At 46.5% G+C, this 14,479-nt stretch overlaps 2 protein-coding genes across 2 annotated transcripts in view; one reads left to right on the top strand and one right to left on the bottom strand.

The window, feature by feature from the left end:
* Positions 1-1,571: 1,571 nt before the first annotated feature.
* On the top strand, positions 1,572-6,348 carry LOC144486534 (uncharacterized). The gene is made up of 2 exons (XM_078204584.1): positions 1,572-2,826; positions 6,193-6,348. Exons 1-2 carry the CDS (start codon positions 1,798-1,800, stop codon positions 6,346-6,348), a joined length of 1,185 nt encoding a protein of 394 aa, XP_078060710.1. The 5' UTR covers positions 1,572-1,797.
* Positions 6,349-7,009: 661 nt separating this feature from the next.
* LOC144486533 (uncharacterized) overlaps positions 7,010-14,479 on the bottom strand; it is a 41,828-nt gene continuing 34,358 nt past the window's right edge. Inside the window, exons 3-4 of the mRNA XM_078204583.1 lie at positions 7,979-8,651; positions 7,010-7,038 (exon numbers count right to left, since the gene is read on the bottom strand). Of these exons, the coding sequence (XP_078060709.1) occupies positions 7,010-7,038; positions 7,979-8,651 (702 nt within the window). The remainder of the gene's footprint in view (positions 7,039-7,978; positions 8,652-14,479) is intronic.

Raw genomic sequence — 14,479 nt, 5'->3', positions numbered from 1 at the left:
GTTTGTGCACAGAAACCCCACTACCTGCATTTACTCTTCAGAATCACGCACTATTCTGATTTGGTAGTATACTGCTCTGCCTTCATAATCACTCAGCCAAAATCCTAAAACTTATTTCCGAGCAACACAGTACAGTGGCTCAGGGTGGCACAGTGGTCAGCACTGCTGTCTCACAGCACCAGGGACCCAGGTTTGATTCCAGCTTTGGGTGACTGTGTGGAGTTTGCACGTTCTCTCTGTGACTGCATGAGTTTCCTTCAGGTGCTCCGGTTTCCTCCCACACCCCAAAGGTGTACAGGTTAGGTGGATTGGCTATGCTAAATTGCCCGTTAAACGCAGGAGGATACAGTTATCTCAGGATTACAAGTTGTTTTGAGATTTGAGATTGAAAATGACATTTTGAGGTGATAGTTTTCCTGCATCCTTTGAGTTGGTGAAGGCTGTGGTTTGGCAGGTTCTGTCAAAGTTCTTGTCCAGTTGTAGATGTATAAAGTCCTTACCATTCATTCCCTCCCTGTTTCATCTTTATCTTTCTCCTCCCATTGAGGCTGAATTCTTGTGTAGATCTGGACTGGGTGGCAGGTTTCCTGCATTGAAGGACATTAACAAACCATTTGGGTTTTTAATCACAATCCAGCAGCTTCCGGAGTCACTTCTTCCTTGTGCCGGCTCCACAAATTACCGGATTCATTCAGCTCAATTTCACAACCTGCCTTTGTGTTTATCACTGTTTTTTCTCCTCTTTAAATTAATTTGCAGCCTTGAGAAATCCATGAGCCATGTACATATTCAGTGTGAGAGATTGCAACCCCTGAAGGAGCTGCTTCTCCACTTTTAGTTACAATTCTGTTCTGCCCCACGCTCCTGTTCGTTGACTGCCCAGTGTGGAGGAGACTGGGGAGGTCAGAGGATCTTTTCCTGGACCTGTTCTTGGGGCTGGTTAAAACAGTAATTTGTAGTTCAGCAGAGGGTAACTTGGCTGTGGTTCTTCTGTGGTTTCACAGTAACTTCATTACAGTGTTACTGCAAGCCTTACTTGTGACTAATAAAAGTAAACTTTAACTTTCTTGTCCATGCTCGTGTGGTCCTGGAGAGGGAGCAGACAGTGTCGACTGGAACACTCGATATCTTCCGCAACTCAGGGTACAGAGTGTCTCACAAACACTGGAAACAAAGTTCTGGTTTAGTTCAGATGGAAGTTCGATTGGACCACAAGATTTGGGGAAACAAGATTTGAAATAATATTCCATGGAAACTAGAATTGTTTGTTCTGAATTTCTATCCTGTGCTGACAGCGATACTGACTCTGTCAATGTCTTTTACAAGGTCCACAAGGACGATGAATTGCAGATGGGAAACTGAAACCAAACATCACATCAAGAGCTGACAGAGTCACTCAATTCATCAGAACCTGAATATCATCGACCTTTAAATGTGGAAGGAGAAATGTTTGTCTGTTCTGGCGGTGGGGAACAATTTCAAACATCAGTGTGACTGGAAAAGCGCCGAGACATACACCTGAGTGAGAGTGAACTGACTGGAAAGAGCTTTAACCAGTTACACAGCCTGAAAGAAACATCACACCATTCACAGCAGAGAACAATAAGATCATAAGAATTAGGATCAGAATTAGGCCATTGGACTCATCGAGTCTGCTCCTCCATTCAATGAGATCACGGCTGATATGATATGACAATCCAATTTTCTGCCTTGTCCCATAACCCTTAATAGCCTTACTTAGAAGCAATACACATGTTGTGTGTGGACAAGGCTTGAACAGACAAGAACACCTGCACCATGGAGAAACCATGGAAATGTGGGGACTGTGGGAAGGGATTCAGTTACCCATCTCTGCTGGAAATGCATCGGCGCAGTCACACTGGGGAGAGACCATTCACCTGCTCCATGTGTGGGAAGGGATTCATTCAGTCATCCCACCTGCTGACCCACCAGCAAGTTCACATTGAAGAGAGGCTTTTTAACCATGCTGACGGTGATCACAGCTCTAAAAGCCCTGAGGACCTGGTCACGCACCAATCTATTCACACCGAGAAACAGTTCTGCTGCTCTTACTGTGGGAAGTTATTTAAGCGATCACAGAATCTCATTGAACACAAACGCACTCATACTGGGGAAAGGCCGTTCACCTGCTCTGTGTGTGGGAAGGGATTCACACGATCATCCCACCTCGCTACACACCGACTGGTTCACACTGATAACAGACCTTTCAAATGTTCCGAATGTGAGAAGAGTTATAAAACCACAAGTGATCTGCTGATACACCAGCGAGTTCACAATGAGGAGAGGCCATTCAGATGTACAGTGTGTGGGAAGGGATTCACTCTGTTATCCAGCCTCCAGAAACACCAGCGAGTTCACACTGGGGAGAGGTCGTTCACCTGCTCCTTGTGTGGAAAAGGATTCATTTATTTAACCAGCCTCAGATCACACCAACTTGTTCACTCAGATAAGAAACCTTTCAGATGTTCTGAATGTGAGAAGAGCTTTAAGACCTCAAGTGTTCTGCTGAGACACCAACAAGTTCACACTGGGGAGAGACCGTTCACCTGCTCTGACTGTGGAAAGGGATTCACTCGCTCATCCAACCTGCGAACACACCAGCACATTCACACCGGGGAGAAACCGTTCACTTGCTCTGAGTGCAGAATGGGATTTTCTCACTCATCCCACCTGCTGAGACACCAACACACTCACAATGGAGAGAGACCGTTCACCTTCTCTGAGTGTGAGATGGGATTCACTCAGTCAACCCATCTTCTAACACACCAACAAATTGGCAAGTGTCTGGAGGAATTGGATTCTGCTGTTATTGCTGCTGTCAATCACATCCAGGACTGAACCATGTTCATTCTGACAGTTGGGGTGTGTTTTTGCTGATGTTTGTGATTGCTATAACTGGGCTGGAGTTTATTACTCCGGATAAATGTCAAATTAACTAATATTGTTTAAAGACACAAAGCTGAGACCTTCATTTCTTCAGGACAAGAAAAGATTAATCAATGTCTTGTTACCAATTGCTGCATTTTTGTGACCTTTTCTCCTTTCTAGTTCTAGATTATTTCAGTTTTCATACCTTGTTACTCTCCTGGACAAGTCCCAGCTCCCCATACCTTCCAGAGTGTCTTTCCTGGCCTTGGAATCTATGGAAGGCATCAGTAACACATCCGTGATCACCAAACACAAATCACAGTTGTTTTCACTGATCCACTTCTTTCCCCAGTCATTCAGGATGGTGATGTTTGTGGAGCTTTCTCTCTCTGTGATTTGTTTAATTGTCCCCCACCATTCACGACTGGATGTGGGGGGACTGCAGCTTTGATCTGATCCGTTGTTTGTGGGATCACTTGGTCCTGCCTGGGACATGCTGCCTCTGCTGTTTAGCATGCTTATGGTCCCGTGTTATAGAGTCACCAGATTGGAATCTCAGTTTTAGGGTGCCTCGTGCTGCTCCTGACTTGTTCTCCTACACTCCATCTTGAACTAGGGGAGGTGATGACTTGGTGGTATTATTGCTGAACTATTAATCCAGAAACTCAGCTAATGATTTGGGGACCGGGTTTCGAATCCTGCCACATCAGTTGGTGGAATTTGAATTCAATGAAAAAAATCTGGAATTAAGAATTTATTGATGACCATAAAACCATTGTTGATTATCATAAAAAACCCATCTGGCTCACTAATGCCCTTTAGGGAAGGAAATCTGCTCTCCTTACCCGGTCTGGCCTACATGTGACTCCCTCTGAAATGGCCTCGCAAGTCAGTCAGTTCAAGGGCAACAAGGACTGGGCCATAAATGCTGGCCATCCAGCAATGCCCATTTCCCACGAATGAATAAAAAAGAATTTCAAGTTGAGGACTCCCAGGATGACTCACTTGCACTGTCCACCTCTGTGCTGCTCCCTCTACTCAGGTCTGAACTGCTGGGAGGACAGGACATTTTGGCAGGAAGGATAAAAGGGAAGCAGATTATCTAAATGCTGAGAGATTGTCGAGCTCTGAGATGCAGAGGGATCTGAGTGTCCTAGAGATTGAATAAACTGGGATTGTTCTCCCTGGAAAGATGGAGGCTGAGGTGCGACCTGATAGACATTTATAAAATTATGAGGGGCATGGATAGGGTGAACAGTTGGGAGCTTTTTCCCAGGGCAGAAATGACAATTACAAGAGGGCACAAGTTCAAGATAAGGGGGAAAGGTTCAGTGGAGATGTGCGGGGGAAGGTTTTTTACACAGAGGGTGGTGGGGGCCTGGAATGCAGTGCCAAGTGAGGTGGTTGAGGCAGACACGTTAGTGACATTTAAGTCTTATCTGGATAGACACATGAACAGATGGGGAATAGAGGGATATAAGCGGTTGGTCTCGATAGGACAATGTGATCAGCGTAGACCGAAGGGCCTGTTCCTGTGCTGTTCTTTGTTTTTTGCATGAATTACAAAAAGCTCGTAAGCAGGTAAAGCAAGTAATTAGGAAAGCTATCATTTGTGAGGGGAATTGATTACATAAATATGGAGGTTATGCTTCAGTTATCCAGAGCACCAGTGAGACCACATCTGAAGTACGGTGTACAGTATTGGTCATCTTGTTTAAGCAAGGATGTAAATACATTGGAAGCAGTCGATTGACCAGACTAATGTCAGAAATGTGTGGATTATGGGTAAAGCTTGGACAGGCTAGGTTTGTGTCTGCTGGAGTTTAGAAGAGTAAGATAAATTTGATCGAAACATAGAAGATCCTGAAGGGTCTTGACAGGTTGATGTGGAAAGGATGTTTCCTCTTGTGTGAGAATCTAGAGCTCTGGGTCCCTGTTTAAAAATAAGGGTTCGCACATTTAAAACGGAGATGAGGTGAAATATTTTCTTTCAGAGTCTCTGGAACACTCTTCTGAAAAGGCGGTGGAAGCAGAGTCTTTGAAGATTTTTAAGGCAGATGTAGATAGATTCTTGGCAAGCAAGTGGGTGATAGATTATTGGGGGTAGGCAGGATGCAGATTTAAAGTTACTATCAGATCAACCCTGATCTGATTAAATGGTGGAGCAGACTCAAGGGGCCAAATAGCCGAATCCTGCTCCTTGTTCCTGTGAGACATTGGCAGTAAGATATGATTCAAAGTATGTCTGTGTCAGCCTGTTGCTTGACTGGACTGTTCGACTGTAGGAACGGTCATATTTAATAGTTTGTAGCTTAGTTATGTGTAATAATCAAGTAATTGAAGCTTATTAATCACGATGGCACAGTGGTTAGCACTGCTGCTTCACAGCTCCAGGGACCTGGGTTCGATTCCCAGCTTGGGTCGCTGTCTGTGTGGAGTTTGCACATTCTCCTCGTGTCTGCGTGGGTTTCCTCCGGGTGCTCCGGTTTCCTCCCACAGTCCAAAGATGTGCGGGTTAGGTTGATTGGCCATGGTAAAATTGCTCCTTAGTGTCCTGAGATGCGTAGCTTAGAGGGATTAGTGGGTAAATATGTAGGGATAAGGGGGTAGGGCAGGGATGGGATTGTGGTCGGTGCCGACTTGATGGGCCAAATGGCTTCTTTCTGCACTGTAGGGCTTCTATGACATTCTAATCTGCTGTAATATTCTGCTTAATTGTAATACGTTAGTATCATGTAACTGGCTTTGTCTGTAGCTGCATCCTTATTTGACAAGTGAAATACATCACATGACCCGAGGCCGGTGTAAAGCTACACTTTTATACTTTAATTACAGAGTCCTGTGGATCCCATCAACTCTGGATGAGCTGAGGTCTGGAACTGTTACCCGTCAGCCATTGACAACAACAGTTATACTTGAGTTAGAGGCCATATTGTGTGAAGAAACCAGCTGTGAAGTTTCAAACCTTCAGCACTGTGTCATAAATTAGTTTAATCTTTTAACTTGTAATATCTTAAAAGAAGCAATCACTTTCCTTCACACCAAATCACCATATTTGGTTTGAAAAATTAAAGATTTCAGTTCTCCAGTTTTCGTAACACAGTAGTTATTCTGACTAATTAGTTTTGAACATTTATCAATTGAATGTATCATACTGTATTTGTGTTTCCAGCTATCTCACCTTTTACACACTGATTTGATGCCCACTTTCTTTGGATTTCAGATCTGAAGTAACTTTGTCATTTCTGTATTAGTTTAAGGCTGTGTGTCATTTTGTGTCCTTTTAATTAACTGTGTTCCAAGCTCTGGCAACCACTACAAAAACCAGCAAGCACTTTCTTTAACCAAAATACACTGATGGTCACCTGCCCCAATGAGAACTCTACAGGATTCCTGCACATCAATGAGACATTTGAGACAATGAGCCCAAATGTTAACCATTGGGATTTGACACCATAAACTTGCTTATTTCAAATAAGTGACAAAGAAGATATCTTTCGGTCCCCATTATCTCAGTACAAAGCCATAAAATTTAATAAAATGACAGGAAAGGTTATAACGTGGGGCAGACTCCGAAAGTAACTGATACATTAGAGGGCCAGCCAGGAGGTTGCAGGAAATGATCGGTAGATGACCATCACCATGAAGAAACCAATCAGAAACTGATTACGCACCAACGACATCAATCAGGGACATCTTTCTTGTGTCCAACCAAATAAACAAAATCAGCTTAACTTCGGGACAACTCAAAAGTGGCAGCTCTCTAAAAGGAGGGGAACCGCCCGAAACAAAAAACAAAGTGGAAAGGAAACTTAAAACATCAAATTAAAATGTGATTAAAGGGGTCAATAACACACCCCAGTCCCTGCAGTGCCCTGTGGGCACGGAAGGCTTCAGTGGTGCCCTTGGACACCGCATGCTCCCTTTCCAGGGACACCTGGCCATGAATATAGCTGCGGTAGAGGGGGCAGACAGGTTGGAGACCCTCTCGATCGCCCTCTGCCTGGACCTGTAGATGGAATTAAATCAATCAGAGACTGATCATGTGAACCAGAGTTCAGGAACACCATTGATCATGTACAAGGGGCTGTGTCCAGAAAAAGTTAATAAGTATCAGCTTTCAGCTGCCCGGTTCACAGCTCAGAGAAGCTGAGTAGGAAGAAGATAGACAACAGTCTATCTGTATTATGTCACCCTGTGGCGGCATGTAGATGAGAAACAGGAGGGGCAAAGGATAAACACTTGGGGGACACCTAGTGCAGGGGCTTTGGAGAGGAAAGAGAGGTTGGAGATGGGGTAGTAGTTGGCAAAGACTATGGGATTGAGTGTTTTTTTAGGATTGGTGATGACAGTGGATTTGAAAGTGAGAGGGACAGTGTGAGAGAAAAGAGAACCGTCAACAATATCACCTAATGTGGGGAAGGTGGATGATCAGCAGTTTAGTGAGAATAGGATTGATGGAGCACAAGGCGGGTCTCATGGACAAGATGCAGAGGGCATGAAGGGAGATAGGAGAGAAACTGGAGGAAACTATAGGTTCTGGGCTTGGGCAAGATGGAACCTTAGACATGGTTTGTCCCGGTGGGCTTGTGGAAGGGAGGGAAGCAGCAGAGGCAGCTGATCAGATTGTCCCAATCTCACAAAGAAGCTCCATGAGCTCCTCACACTTGGAGGTGAGGATGGAAGAGACAGGGGAGCGTGAGAACCCTTCGAAAGGAAATAACATATGTTAAAAATGTTAAAAGGTTAAACACTGTTAACACAAAGCTAATTTATTGAAATTATTTGTGAATTCGCTGGTGTCTCAGCAGGTTGGATGACTGAGTGAATCTCTTCCCACACTTGGGGCAGGTGAACGGCCTTTCCCTGGTGTGAACTCGCTGGTGTGTCAGCAGGGAGGATGACTGAGTGAATCCCTTCCCACACTGGGAGCAGGTGAATGGTCGCTCCCCAGTGTGAACTCGCTGATGTGCAGTGAGGTCAGATGATGTCTTGAACCCAGTGTCACAGTGAGAGCACCTGAATGGTTTCTCGTCAGTGTGAACACGATGGCGCATCAGTTCCCCAGAACTTTTAAAGCATTTCTCACAGTCTGGGCAGTTAAAAGGTCTCTCCTCAGTGTGAACTCGTTGATGGTGGAGCAGTTGCCGGGAACTTTTGTAGCACTTCCTGCAGTCTGGACATTGAAATGGTCTCTTCTCATTGTGAACACTCTGGTGATTCAACAGAGTGGATAATTGAGTGAATCCCTTCCCACACTCAGAACAGGTGAAAGGTTTCTCCCCAGTGTGAATTCGCTGGTGTATCCGCAGGTTAGATGCCCGACTGAACCCATTCCCACACACAGAGCAGGTGAATGGCCTCTCCCCGGTGTGAGTATGCTGGTGCTCAGTGAGTTGAGATGATTGTTTGAACCCAGTCCCACAATGAGAGCATCTGAATGGCCTCTCGTCACTGTGAGCACGTTGATGGAGTATCAGGTCCCGGGAACTTTTATAGCACTTCCCACAGTCTGGACATTTAAATGGTCTCTCGTCAGTGTGAACTCGCTGGTGCGCCATCAAGTCAGAGGACCGAGCGAATCCTTTCCCACACTCTGAGCAAGTGAATGGTCTCTTCCCAGTGTGAACTCGCTGGTGTCTCAGCAGGTTGCCTGACTGAGCGAATCCCTTCCCACAGTTGGAACAATTGAAAGGTCTCTCTCCAGTGTGAACTCGCTGGTGTTGCAGCAGGCTGGATGAGCGAGAGAATCCCTTCCCACACTTGGAGCAAGTGAATGACCTCTCCCCGGTGTGTCTGGGCCAATGAGTTTCCAGTTCGGGTGGGGATCTGAATCCCTCCCCACATTCCCACTGTTTCTCCCCACTGTGAACAGTGCCTTTTCCTTCCATGTTCAAAATTCACAAATATTCAGCTGACAATAAATTGGGTGACTCCATCTGATCCTGATGGGATGTTTGGTTTGAGTTTTCTGATTGGAAATCCTCCGCTTCAGATAATCTGTGAAATTGATTTTAAACAGAAAAAAGGCGATGAGAAAGACTCACAAAGGCAGGTTGTGAAATTGAATTGAATGTATCTGGTCATTTGTGGGGCCGGCACTCGGAAAAAGTGACCATGAAATTTGTTCAATCTTTTGTCAGAACTGAAATGGTCACGAATATCCTTCAGTGAAGAAAGCCTGCCACCCGGTCTGAGTCTACCCAAGGCTCTGGCCTCTGCAAGAACACAAGAAATAGGAGCAGGGGTAGGCCATTCGGCCTGTCGAGGCTGCTCTGCCATTCAGCCACATCTTATCGTCTCAGCATTAAATATAGTCAATGATGGAACCCTCTGGGTAACAGAAATCTATCTCACAAGAGAGACAGCAAGAGAGAGAAAATCAGAAAGTAGTGAGAGTGACAGAGAGAGAAGGTGGGAGAGATGGGGGCAAATGGGAGATATTTTATAGACAGAACAATTTGACAGAACCTTCTATGCCCTCAACCTCCACCACCTGGATGGACTAGGGCAGCAGGAGTATTTGGACACCATCATCTGCAAGTTCCCCTTCGAGCTACACACCATCTGAACTTGTCTGACATCCAAGATTGAATTAGCGGAAATGTCCTCCATTTAAATAATGACAAGACTGAGCCCATTTCCTTCAGTCTCTCGCCATCAACTCCATCCCTGTCCCTGCCAAATGTCTGAGTCTGAAGCAGACTGTTCACAACCATGGTGAAATATTTCAACCCAAGATGATCTTCCAAACTCATCCACATCAGCACCAAAATCACCTATTTTCATCTCCGTGACATCACCCAATTATACATTAGCCTCAGTTTATCCACTGCAAAATCATCCATTCCTTTGTTACCTCTAAACCAAGTTATTATAACACACTCCCATCTGGCTTTCAACACTAAACAACCTCCTCCAGGCAGCTAAAATCACTGTCTCCATTGCACCTCTCCCCGATGAGCTCAACGCATTCTATGCCCGTTTTGAGCAAGAGGTCAGCGAGAGCACGCCCTCCATCTGGGAAGCTCTGTCAAACCTCCATTCGAGCTCACCATTGTCGACATCTGAGCAGCCTTCTCAAAAGTCAACCCATGGAAAGTGACCAGCCCGAATGGGGTACCCGGGCGAGCACACAGATCTTGTGCAGACCAGCTCACAGGGTTATTCGTAGACATCTTTAACCTCTTTTTATACCAATCTGAGGTCCTTATCTGCTTCAAGAAGGCAAACATCATCCCGATGCTAAAGAAAAGCAAGGCAGCATGCCTTAATGACTATTGCCCAGTGGCTCTGACATCCATCAGTATGAAGTGCTTCAAAAGATTAGTCATGGCTCAAAATCAATTTCAGCCTCCCAGATTGCCTGGATCCACTACAGTTTGCCTATCACCGCAATAGGTCCATAGCAGACACCATCTCCTTGGCCCTACACTCAACACCTGGAACACCTGAATAACAAAGACACTTATGTCAGACTCCTATTGACCACATCTCAACCTTCAACACCTTTATTCTAACAGAACTCATCTCCAAACTCTGTGGCCTGGGGCTCAGCTCCTCCCTCTGTGACTGGATCCTAAACTTCCTAACCCACAGACCACAATCAGTAAAAATAGGCAACAACAACACCTCCACAATCATCCTCAACACAAGTGCCCACAGGCTGTGTCCTCAGCCCTTTAATATACTCCTTATACACCTATGACTGTGTGGACAAATTCCCCTTCAACTCAATTTTCAAGTTTGCTGATGACACCACCGTAGTGGGTTGGATCTCAAACAATAATGAGACGGAGTACAGGAAAGTGAGAGAGAATCTGGTGAACTGGTGCGGTGACAATAATCTCTCCCTCAATGTCAGCAAAAGGAAGGAGATAGTCATTGACTTCAAGAAGCGTAGTGAAGGACACGCCCCTGTCTACATCAATGGGTGAAGTGGAAATGGCTGACAGCTTCAAGTTTCTAGGTGTCCAGATCACCAACAGCCTGTCCTGGTCCTGCCACGCTGATGATATGGTTAAGAAAGCCCACCAACGCCTCTACCTTCACAGCTTCTTCCTTGCTGTCATCAGACTTCTGAATGGACTTGCCTTATACACCCCCAGCTATAACTGTAACACTACATTCTGCACACTCTCCTTTCCTTCTCCCCTATGCATTCTATGAACGGTATGTTTTTGTCTGTCTAGCACAAGAACAATACTTTTCACGTCATAGTAATACTTGTGACAATAATAAATCAAATCAATCAAATGTGACAATGTTAAATCAAATCCCTTAAAACTCTTTAAAACTCACCTCTTTGTCCAATCTTTTGCTCATGTGTTAATATATCCTGCTGTATCTGGATGTTCATGTGAAATGCACTGGGATGATTTCTGATGTTAAAGGTTTTAAATAAATAGAAGTTGTTGCTGACTGGAACCCTGACCTCCTGCTTTACAACAACCCGTTGATTTCAATCTCTGAGGCTTTGCTCCTGCGGCTTTGCAGCCCGATCCTAACATCGGCACTGCGCATGCTCCAGTTCACAATGCCTGGGAGTGATTGACGGCGATTCTGGACCAATAGAAAGAGAGGGCGGGGCTGGAGGACCGAGCAGGAGAGGCTGGTCCTCCAGCCAATCGGAGTGAACGAGGGGCGGGTCTAGACCAGAACACTCCTGTTTTTTTTTCTTTTTAGGTCAAACCAAGTAAACAAACTCAAATTAAATCAGGACAAAGTAAAAGGGGCAGCTCCCCAAAAAGGAGGGGGAACAGTCCGAACAGAAATCAAAATACAAAGGAAACTTAAAAAACATCAAATTAAAACGTGATTATTAGGGTCAATAATGCACCCCAACCCCTGCGGTGCCCAGCGGGCGCGGAAAGCGTCAACCTCGCCCGTGGACACCGCATGCTCCCTCTCCAGGGACACCTGGCCGCGAACGTAGCCGCGGTAGAGGGGAAGACAGTCAGGATGGACGGCCCCCTCGATCGCCCGCTGCCTGGACCGGTAAATAGCGCGTTTCGCCAGGCCCAGGAGCAGGTTCACGAGGAGGTCGCCATCCCGACCCTCCCCTCTCCGCACCGGGTGTCCGTAGATCAGGAGCGTGGGACTGAAGTGCAAACAAAACATCAATAAAAGGTTCTTCAGGAAAACATAAAGGGAGTGCAGCCTAAGACACTCAACATAGACATGGTCCACGGACTCCACAAGGCCACAGAAAGGGCAGTCTTCGGAGCCCGTGAACCAGTGAATCCTACGGTTGTGCGGAACTGCTGCATGCATCACCCTCCACCCCAGGTCCCCGACGTAATTGGGGGAGATCCCTCCGTAGAGGGACCTCCAGCGGGGACCTCCGCCGCCCGGCGGCAACAAGGCCCGCCAAGGTGTATCCGGGCGACAGGCGAGGAGGCGGTAGTGGAAGGTGTGCAGCAGCAGCCCGCACAGGAAACGCCTCCGCGCGGTAGAAAAAGGCACGGAGGGCATTTCCGCGAGGCGGCTCAGGCTGTGGGGCACCTCACCCAGGGGAGGGGGCTGAGGCTTTGGGCCAATGTGGAATTCCGCCCGAACAGGGGAACGCTCGGGCGGGATCCCACCGCACGCCTGCGCCGTCTCAAGTTTGCGTGCAGTTTCGGGGCCGAGCACGACCGTCCTAAGGTCTAGGATGGCTACTGTTCTCAGTCGCAACTCCTGTTGCGACTGAGAACATGCGCAGTGCCGATGAGAACTCACGATCGAGACGGTTGTGGAAATTATCAGCCGGTGAGATACCGTGGGATGGGTCATGAGGGAGGGATGGAGCCGGCGGGTAGGTTTAGAGGCCTCATAAACATCCCGTGTGGGCCGAAGCTCCAATGCGGAGTTTGTAGCGGCGGAAGCTGCTCAGGCTTTTCCCCGAGAGAGGCCCGTGTGAACAGCCGCCATATTTACTGGGGATGGTGTCTGGTCTGGTGCATGCGCAATGAAGGAGTGCTCGGAGGTTCCAGACGTCACAATGGAATGGGTGAGAGTTCCAGATGAGCTGAGACTGGGGGAGTCGGGCGATGTCACTGAGGTGGAAGAACAAAGAACAGTACAGCACAGGAACAGGCCCTTCGGCCCTCCAAGCCTGTGCTGACCACGATGGCCTCACTAAACTTAAAAAAAACCTTCCGTCCTTACTCGGTCTGTATCTCTCTATTCCCTCCCTATTCATTATCCATCCAGATGCCTCTTAAATGTTGCTAGTGTGTGTTTCCACCACAGAACATTGAATACAGGAGCTGGGACGTCTTGTTGAAGTTGTACAAGACATTGGTAAGGCCACACTCGGAATACTGTGTGCAATTCCGGTCACCCTATTATAGAAAGGATATTATTAAACTAGAAAGAGTGCAGAAAAGATTTACTAGGATACTACCAGGGCTTGATGGTTTGGGTTATAAGGAGAGGCTGCATAGACTGGGACTTTATTCCCTGGAGCGTAGGAGGCTGAGGGGTGATCTTAGAGAGGTCTATAAAATAATGAGGGGCACAGATCAGCTAGATAGTCAATATCGTTTCCCAAAGGTAGGGGAGTCTAAAACTAGAGGGCATAGGTTTGAGGGGAGAGATACAAAAGTGTCCAGAGGGGCAATCTTTTCACACACAGGGTTGGGAGTGTCTGGAACAAGCTGCCAGAGGTAGTAGAGGCGGGTACAATTTTATCTTTTAAAAAGCATTCAGTTAGTTACATGGGTAAGATGGTGCAGAGGGATATGGGCCAAATATGAGCAATTGGGATTGGTTTAGGGGTTTTAAAAAAAGGGTGGCATGGACAAGTTGGGCCGAAGGGCCTGTTTCCATGCTGTAAATCTCTATGACTCGATGACCTCCTTTAGTAGCGCCTTCCAGACACCCACCACTCTCTGCATGAAAAACTTCCTCATTCACATCTCCTTGAAACTTTCCCTCTCTCACCATGAAACTCTGTCTCCATGGAAGTAGGCAGCCTTGATGATGATCTGAATATGTGGTTGGAAGCTCAACCTGGGGTGATATATTTCACTACAGTTGTGAACAGCCTGGATCTGCCTCTTTCAGTTGCCAGGAGGAGGGATAGAGTTGCTGGCGAGGGAGTGGAATTTGCAGTGGGGACTGAACACAATGGGTTCAGTCTTCCCAGTAGTTATATAAAAAAAAGTTCATGTTCTTTTAGTACAGGATTTCAGACAAGTCAGCATGATGTGTAAGTTGTAGGGGAACTTGGAGTTGATGGGGTTCCTTTCTAACCTACTACCCTGGTCCTTGGTCATGGAGGTTGAGGGTTTGGGAGATTCTGTCAAAGTTCTTGTTGAGTTGTAGATGTATAAAATCCCTCTCCTTCACCCCGGCTCTCTCCTATTTCTCTTTGTCTCCTCCCACAGTGTCCACAGTCTTGTGTAGATCCAGACTGGGTGGCAGGTTTCATTCCTTGAGAACATTGGGGAACCGGTTGGATTTTTATGACAAGCCAGCAATGCCGGCCCCACAAATTCCCAGATTCATTCAGCTCAATTTCACAAGCTACCTTTGTCTTTTTGTGGGTTCTCTCTCACTCCCTTTTTTCCGTTTTAAATCAATTTCACAGGGTTTTAGAAAAGGA

This window comes from Mustelus asterias, unplaced genomic scaffold, assembly GCF_964213995.1.
Source record: "Mustelus asterias unplaced genomic scaffold, sMusAst1.hap1.1 HAP1_SCAFFOLD_382, whole genome shotgun sequence".
Lineage (NCBI taxonomy): Eukaryota > Metazoa > Chordata > Chondrichthyes > Carcharhiniformes > Triakidae > Mustelus > Mustelus asterias.
This window is presented reverse-complemented; position numbering and strand designations above follow the sequence as displayed.

Excerpts from the sequence above, each read along its gene's own strand:
- LOC144486534 (XM_078204584.1), top strand. The coding sequence starts at position 1,798 with ATGGAGAAACCATGGAAATGTGGGGACTGTGGGAAGGGATTCAGTTAC. Across the intron at positions 2,827-6,192 it reads TGGAGGAATTGGATTCTGCT|CTCTGGCAACCACTACAAAA; the intron begins GTTATTGCTGCT and ends CTGTGTTCCAAG.